The 8,231-nt window shown below is 47.9% G+C and overlaps 1 protein-coding gene across 1 annotated transcript; it reads left to right on the forward strand.

Annotated features, from left to right (window-relative positions):
* Window positions 1–5: 5 nt before the first annotated feature.
* On the forward strand, window positions 6–8,016 carry SIAH2 (siah E3 ubiquitin protein ligase 2; the record flags this gene model as incomplete). Its single annotated transcript, XM_010283493.1, has 2 exons — window positions 6–209; window positions 7,452–8,016. Coding segments are annotated over 2 exons (762 nt in total), but the record flags the coding sequence as incomplete, so codon positions are not given.
* Window positions 8,017–8,231: the final 215 nt, after the last annotated feature.

An 8,231-nucleotide genomic window follows, 5' to 3' on the forward strand; every position in this document is an offset into this window, starting at 1 on the left:
AGCATCACGAACTGACTTCGCTCTTCGAGTGCCCCGTCTGCTTCGACTATGTGCTGCCGCCCATCCTGCAGTGCCAGGCCGGGCACTTGGTCTGCAATCAATGCAGGCAGAAGCTGAGCCTCTGCCCCACATGCCGGGGCTCCCTCACCCCCAGCATCAGGAACCTGGCCATGGAGAAGGTGGCCTCGGCCGTGCTCTTCCCCTGCAAGGTAAGGGGGCTGACAGGGGCATGGGGATGGGGGCGGGTCCCCGGGCGGCCCGGTAGGGGACCCATCCCCTCTATCTTGAGGCATTCCCCACAAGATCCTAGGAAAACGTGCAACGGTCAAAAAAAAAAAAGGACAAAAACTTTGGGCGTTGGCAGCTCGCAGTCATGTTAGGTCCCCTCTGCAAGGACAGCGGAAAAACGTACCCCCTTTGGGGTGTTTCGGTATAAACACAAGTCTGGGTTGTTTGGGTTTGTTGGGGTGTTTGGTTTTTTTTAACGCTGAAGAACTCCTTCAGCCTGAAAAACTAAATGATCTTTCACTTCCAAAACCCTGTGAACCAGCACGGGTAGGTACAAGTGTCGGTTTTGGCCACAGCTGCACTGGCCTCGGGTTTCACGCTGAGCGGACTGAGGCGGGGAGAACAGGCTGATGCAGAATTTCCCAACGGGTTTATGTCTCGCCTTCGTTGCTACTCTGATACAGAAATATTGCAGCTTACGAGAAGACTTTAAGGAGCTTTCTCAGGTTCATCCAACATAAGCGATCGCACTTGGCGGTTTCTAGAAGGTGATGACTTCTCAGCATTCAAAATAATGCCCACACTGAAGGTACCCTAGGAGCCTCCTGCAACAGCACATGTGACTCGTCCAGAGCCGCTGCAGACAGCAGAGCTGTAGCGCTGCAAAGTCTTCATTTTCTGCTGGTCCATGTCCCCTTCCTCTCTTTATTTCTTCCCCATCATAAACAAGAACAGTAAAGGAATCACTTGCTGGCCTCCATTAGCCTGTTTCATGATTCTGCAGGTTTCTAAAGTAAAATAAGATGATGGGAGTGCCACCAGCCTTTAAAAGCAAAACTTCTAATGATTCTAATTCACTGAAAGTCCTGCTCTAAATTTTGTCCTAGTATTTGGCGTAATCAGTAGATACAAAGGCTAGACTTAACACCCCACCTCACCCCCCAGTTACTTTAACCTATGCTGGTGCTTAGCCTTTAAAAAGTGTTTTATGGAGGTAGCAGAAATTCTGTTCGTGCCTCTCATGTTAGGTCTCTGCCGCCCTCCTTTGGAAGGGCAGGGGCTGGTAGGCTGTCAGGTCAGTCATTATATCTGAATTATTCTTTTTTCAAGTTTGTTCTGTCTCAGCACTATTTCAAGTATTCAGATTAAACATTTACGTTGCTCTTCAGTGAGTTTTCTATTTAAGAGAACCAGGCGAACTGCTCTAAAGTGCATATCCTTCCTAACAGACATTTACCAGGGTGGCAGATAGGTACACGTGGGCAATGCTGAGCAGCTCCTTGTTATGTGTTCCTGGAGTCCTCGATGCTCATACCCCCATAATATAAAAAGCACTTTAAAACCACAGGCTGAAGTGATACAGGAACTGCTGAAGCTGTTGCTGATGTGGAATATGAAAAGAAAATTTTAAAATATGGAACTGTCTGTGGCGAGGTGAAGAGCAGTGGTCAGGCTGGTAGTGGGAGCGATGGAGCTGGAGCGGACACTGCCAGACCTGGCAGCGTGTGGTGAGCTTTCCGGTGAGAGCTGCGAGCAGGCACTCGCAGCCACTGCCTGGAAAAGCCAGTCCCTAGCAGCAGCTTTCCTGGCCAGCCCGCAGCAGCATCGTTAAGGACGCACAAGGAGTAATGACACCTCCAGAGCAAATGGGCTGTGTCGATTCCTGCAGCACAGCGTGGTTGGCAGCGAGGGCCCCATCTGCCTCAGGGGGCTGGCTGGGTTGCAGCACGGGATGGCTGTCAGCGTCTCACGGAGCTTATCATAGCATGGGCTGTTTCACTGCTCACCCTTGAGTGGGAGTTAACCTCACGGTGGCAATAACAGATGGAGTGCAGCGGTGGGACACTGGTCCTCTGCTGAACACAGCAACAAGTGCAGCGAGACACATGCCCAGCTGTGACCCAGTCTGGGCCCCAGGGAATACAAACAGCCAGTGCGGGTTTTTCACTGAAATGCTGGCCTAGTTCTCATTTTCTAAAGTGTCTCATCGGTTTCGTCTGTGACAGCTGGTATTTCCTGCTTGTCCTAAATGGAAAGGATGCATCCAAGACGGAGCGGCTCCGTGGACCAGAATCCTTGCAGCCCTTCATTGCACCGAGGTGCAGCTGTGCTGCCCACAGGGTGCCAGTCTGTCCAGCAGCCGAATGGCCAGGTGAGACTCCTGCCTGCTCATGGGTAAATAAAGCATGGGAGAAAGAAGAAAAAGGCTACAAACTCTACCCTATAAAGAGGAGAAGATAAGACTTTCCTAACTTTACCTGTCAGACCTTGATTTACTCACTTGGTAACAGAAAGGTTTCTTAAGCTCTTGATTAATGGGATTGGCTTCTTCGCCCCTGGAGGTTTTCTTTCTCCATGTGTAGAGGAGCAGGCACCACCAAAGAGAAGTGTGTATAAGAACACCCCATGCCCCCCCAGGAGAACTGAATAGCGATTCCTGTGTCTGTCAGGCAAGTTCTGGTTCAGGTGTATCAGCTGTAAACACTTCTCCAGTTGGGCAATCTCTAAAGAGAAATAATAACAAGGTGGCTAGCACATGTCAACCAGTTAAGAAAAGAGCATTTCCAAAACACTTTACCAGTATTACTCCTGTGGCTGATGTGCTTTTCAAAGCAGTGAGCTGGAGGAGGGGGGATGATGCTGAGGTTTGCAATGGCTGAAGCAAGTGCTCGCATTGGGCAGCTCAGCATCTTGGTTATGTGACTGGGAGAGTTTTGCCTCAACCCAGTGGTATTTTGGCGTTCTCTGTAGTAACCCGAGGCACAGGTCTGTGCTGGTTGCCAGGTCAGAGGCTGCAACAGGCAGGAGGCCATGGACTGGGCTCGTGCCAGCTGAAGACTTGGTTTGGTTTCTTGGTACAATGCATGCAGGCCAGTTCAGAGCTGGGAGAGCTGTAGAGGGACTGAACCAGCAGTGGTCAGTGTGCCACACCTGGCAGCTGCCTGGTGAGATGCTAGTGCAGGCAGGAGCCCTGGGCCACGGTGTGTGGGAGGGGACGGCTGGGGCAGCACAGGGGGTGGCAGCAGCCCCCGGCCCCAGCTGTGTGCAGGGGAGCCGGGCAGCACTGCTGGCCAGACATCGAGTTCCCCCGTGCCATGCTGCTGCGGTCACACGTGTGCCTCTGAGTTGTCTCGGACCCACGGACCTGAAAATATGGTGCTCACGGAGCCCCGCGTCCCAGACTGTGCCACAGTATGACCTGTGCGGGAGCCTGCGTCCTCCCTGCGCAGCAGCGTCAGCTCGCGAGCTCTCCGCCCCTTGCTTGCCAGGCACCCAGAAGTTCCTCGTGCAGGCAGAGAGGTAAATAAGTCTGTGCCTCTTCCCTTGCACACCTTCTCTTTTATGTGGATTTTTTCTGTCGTGTGTAATTCCTGCTCTGCTGGTTTCATTGCTCCCCAGAGCAGCCCACGTTAATGGTTTTCAGTCTTCTTGGGCCCAGAAACAGCCAAGGAGCCGTCGGGGCTGTAATTCTCAGTCGGTGCTTATGTAGGTCGCAGGCAGCCAGCGGGGGGATGACCCACTGTGCCCCTCAGTAGTGGATGTTCATCGGGTGCTGCAGCAGCACCAGGGGTTTCAGCAAGAACCACCCCGCTCCGCAGCTGGCACGCAGCAGCCCAAGTGTGTGCCAGGGCTTGGCGCTGGGCTGACTCACCTGTGGTTTTCACCACCTTGAGGGAACCTGACATCAGCTTTCAGAGAGAAGGAGGGGGAGTCAGAGCTCCAGAAAAAGTGGAAGAATGGAGGGAGACAGTCGTCTGTCTGGAGGATGTCCCTGCACGTCTAGGGATAACTGTGAATGAATGGTACTAGGAATAAGTAGGACTGAGACACGATGGAGCCAACAGAAAATGGGGATTTGGTGTTGCTGTGGCTATAGCTGCTTTGAGGGTTGTTCTTCATAAAATGCTTTAAGAATTGCAGTCACTGCATGTCTGCCCTTTGCAGAGCTTCTGGAAAAAATTTTTAGGACAATTTAAATCTTAAAGTCACAGTGAAGTTACTGAAAATATAAAATGTCTTTTAGTGCTCTAAGCAGTTTTCAGAAGATTAAACTGCACACCATAAGCTCCTAATTAATGAATGACAAAAGGAATTAGTTGGTTTTGTTCATCTTTAAATAAGTGCAAGTGGAAAATAATATAAAGGTGCCCTCTAAGTTATGAAGCTGACTTAACTTGGGTATAAGTTCATCCATAACTTTGAGGGGTTTGTCCAATATTGGCTATGAAAGAAAATAAATCTTATGAATTGGAAGCTACATGAAGAGACACCAGAATCCATTTTCACAGCAGTGAGAGATACATTGTGATGGTTAGCTGCTAAACTTGGAACTGTGACCTGGCTAACTGAGCAGCATAGGGTGGGAGAGGTGTTTCTCGATTTAACCCCTTCATCCAAAGTCTACAGGAAAGCAAGCAGAGTTGTGAGTGTTCTCTGTTTTCATCGGCAGAACTGCAGTCCTCATATAACCACGAGTATTAGCTGAGATCTGTGCCTTTTGTGGTGGGACTTGACAAACAATGATGTTCATGCTTGAGTGATCTTGGTGTGACCATGGAAATGACATGGGACCAGCACTCCTTGTCTGCCCTGTGTAAAACTGCAGGCAGTTCCTGCTTGCGGTTCAGTTTACAGTAGAGTTTCCCTCCAACACACACAGGCGAGAACTAGCCCAACACTAAGGAAAAAATATCCCATAGCAAATTCAGTGTTTGTTTACACACCGATAGCAGCCCTGTTGGCCTGCTATATGGATGGCATTTAGCCATGTGTAATAGGGGAAAAACCCCCAAACAAACCAACAACTCCTGCATAGGTACAGCAGTGAATTCTCAGTGCCGTGATTGATTCAACCTAACAATAAGTTTTACTTATGATAAAGGAAATTACTTTTCTAGTTATTACATGTATTAAAAAAAAAAATCTAAGTACATGGGGCTTGATTTTTCAGGGAATTGAAACCTCATTCTTACCAGGTTTCCTAGGAGTGGTGATGCTCTGCATCTTGGAAGCTAGGACAGACACCTCGCATGAAGAGAGTCTTCTGAGATCCTTTAACATAGCCATCTCTCACTGGAGATACTGCCATGTTTCTGAGTCTCCAGATGGTTGTGGTCCTTTTGAAGAAAAGTGACTCCAGTAAATTCATTGTACTGTGCTCTTACACTTTGCTTTGTGGGAAATTCTTTCTGCACCTCACAACCAACACTTTGGATTTAAAAAGTGGAAGGCATAGTGAGATTGTATATAAACTAACAAGTCTTAAATAATACCAGGGTAATAATTTTTGTTTTCTTTAGACAGGTGGTAGGAGGTAGGCAGAACTGTTCTTATGTCCTTAGACCACTGCAGCTACACATCACGTAGATGGTGACGAGCTGTGAGCTGACCATTTCCTCTTAGGAAAGAGAATACAGTGCTAAACAGCTATGGAAACAGGTGCATCATACTTTCCAGCATGGAATACTAGAAATGAGAAGGGCAGTGAAAAAAGCAGAAAACAGGCAGTAGTGTCATGCCTGCACCGTTAACACCGTGTGCAGCCCTGGTTCCCCATGTCAAGGTGGACATGGTAGGGGTGGAGAAGGTGTGGAGGCCAAGTAGCTCAAAGGTATTGTATAACCTCTACACAGGGTGAGACGAAGCAGGCTTTTGAGGAGTATGACTAAGATCATACGTTTGCCAAGCAGCAGGAAGACAGCAAGTCAGTTTTTGCTGTTCACGGTCTCCCACCATTAGCAGGGCTCCTCACCAAATGAAACCTGCAGTGATGGGTTTGGGAACACACAAAAGCAGGTACTTCTCACAGTGAAGGGCAAAGCCATCACTGTTTGTTCATCTTGTTTTTACGCACTCACTTCTGTCAACTTCACTGGTCACTTTTGCGTAGACATCTGGTTTCACCCAACCAGCAGCTTGTATATCCTTACTATTTTTGTTAAGGAGGTTAGACTCAGAGCTGCTCTTTCACACATTGCATGACCGAAGTGTTAATGGGTGTATGAACATGGGAAAAACCAGCAGGCTGGTGGGGCTGGAAGCGTACATGTACCTGTGTTGAGGCATGGCAGACTGCGCGTTTGCCGTGATGGGGCTTCTGCTTTTGGCAGGAGGACGCCTTGTTCCGCTGCAGCGCCCTGCAATAAAGCCATTAGCAGAGGATTAAGCAGCAGGAACAGAAACAGTAAGTGAGGGCTCACGTTAACTGTTTACGGCTTATAAAACAAGCTCCTCCAGAATCACAAGGTTCAGTTTCTGTTCCAGTATTCCTAGTGGCGTTTGCATCATGGGTCATTTTGCACCTTGGGAATTTAACCCTTTGAGCTGAAACTTCTTGCACACATATTAGCCTGGAAGTAATCATTTATACCTTGGTTATATCGCTCATCAAGGAAGTGTCAGTGTCTGTAAGCAGCAATGCACGCATGTTGTAACCTGCGTGACAGCATTAGCAGTGGTGTTCGTATCGCTACAGATACCAACAAACTAGGGGAGCTGTGCTCTTGGGGAGGATAGGAGAGACTTTTTTTCCTCTCTGTGGAGGTAGCGTGAAAGCAATATGGTCAGTGTGGACAACTGAACTGACTAGAAAAAGGAAAAGTGCCCCTGGGCATTTAAAGCAAATGAACCCTCTGATGTGCCCAAAGACATTAAGAGAAGTTGGATGGTACTTATTTGTGCGCTGGCTTTATGCTCAATGAAAAAGTGTCCTCAACAACTGTGGTGTTGAAACTGTTCCAGTGTTTAAAAAAAGCTGTGGGGAATCTGCATTTGAATTTGATGGAAGTGCTTTTGCTCTGTGATGGTAATAAGGTACATTTATTAAAAATATTTCACTCTGATAGCTGTTTGCTGAAACTAGAATCCTTTGTTCTTTTTAAAGAAAAGAAAAATCCAAACCAGGACTACTTCAGCTGATCTGGACCAATCAGATCTAACTACAACAGCAAATCTAACTACAACTCAGCCTTACAATCCGTTTTATCTAAGTGCTTGCATTAGAAAAAAACAACCACAAAAGACAAGAAGAATCCATTTTTAAGTGGAAATAAAAATAAGTAGAGCTTAGCTCTGAATCCAGGGCTAAGTAGAAGTATCTAATGTAAAATTTGCAATGAGAACAAGAGTTCTGGTTGACAACCAGTGTTGCCAGTTGACAGGTGGGAGCAGCGAACACTAGTGCTGGTGCATTTCCTGACAGCTTGTATTTGGTCTTTTTCCAGTACGCCACAACAGGCTGCTCTCTGACACTCCATCACACAGAAAAGCCAGAACACGAAGACATCTGTGAGTATCGTCCCTACTCCTGCCCATGCCCTGGTGCCTCCTGTAAATGGCAGGGATCCCTGGAAGCTGTGATGTCCCACCTCATGCATGCCCACAAAAGCATTACCACCCTTCAGGGAGAAGACATCGTTTTTCTTGCCACAGACATTAACCTTCCAGGGGCTGTTGACTGGGTGATGATGCAGTCATGCTTCGGTCACCACTTCATGCTGGTGCTGGAGAAACAAGAGAAGTACGAAGGTCACCAGCAGTTTTTTGCCATCGTGCTGCTCATCGGCACCCGTAAGCAAGCGGAGAACTTTGCGTACAGACTGGAGCTGAACGGCAACCGCCGCCGGCTGACCTGGGAGGCAACACCCCGTTCCATCCACGACGGGGTGGCTGCGGCCATTCTGAACAGCGACTGCCTAGTTTTTGATACGGCTATAGCACACCTTTTTGCTGACAACGGAAACCTCGGCATTAACGTGACTATTTCTACATGTTGTCCGTAATGTATTTGCATAGCTGGCAAAACCTAGGCTGTCTGGACATAGTGCTTTACATTCACTAAGGGTTTTCTTTTTGTTCGGTTTTGTTTTGTTTAATAATATCCAACTATGTCATCTCGTATGCTAAGGTTCCTAACTAGCCAACATTTTTAACTTTGGAGAGAAGAGGAACAAGAGTGTCCTACAAGTAATGTGAGTGGGAAAAGGTTTTTTAAATTCTTGGGT

The sequence above is a fragment of the Phaethon lepturus genome, unplaced genomic scaffold (assembly GCF_000687285.1).
Source record: "Phaethon lepturus isolate BGI_N335 unplaced genomic scaffold, ASM68728v1 scaffold46913, whole genome shotgun sequence".
In the NCBI taxonomy this organism is placed as follows: Eukaryota; Metazoa; Chordata; class Aves; order Phaethontiformes; family Phaethontidae; genus Phaethon; species Phaethon lepturus.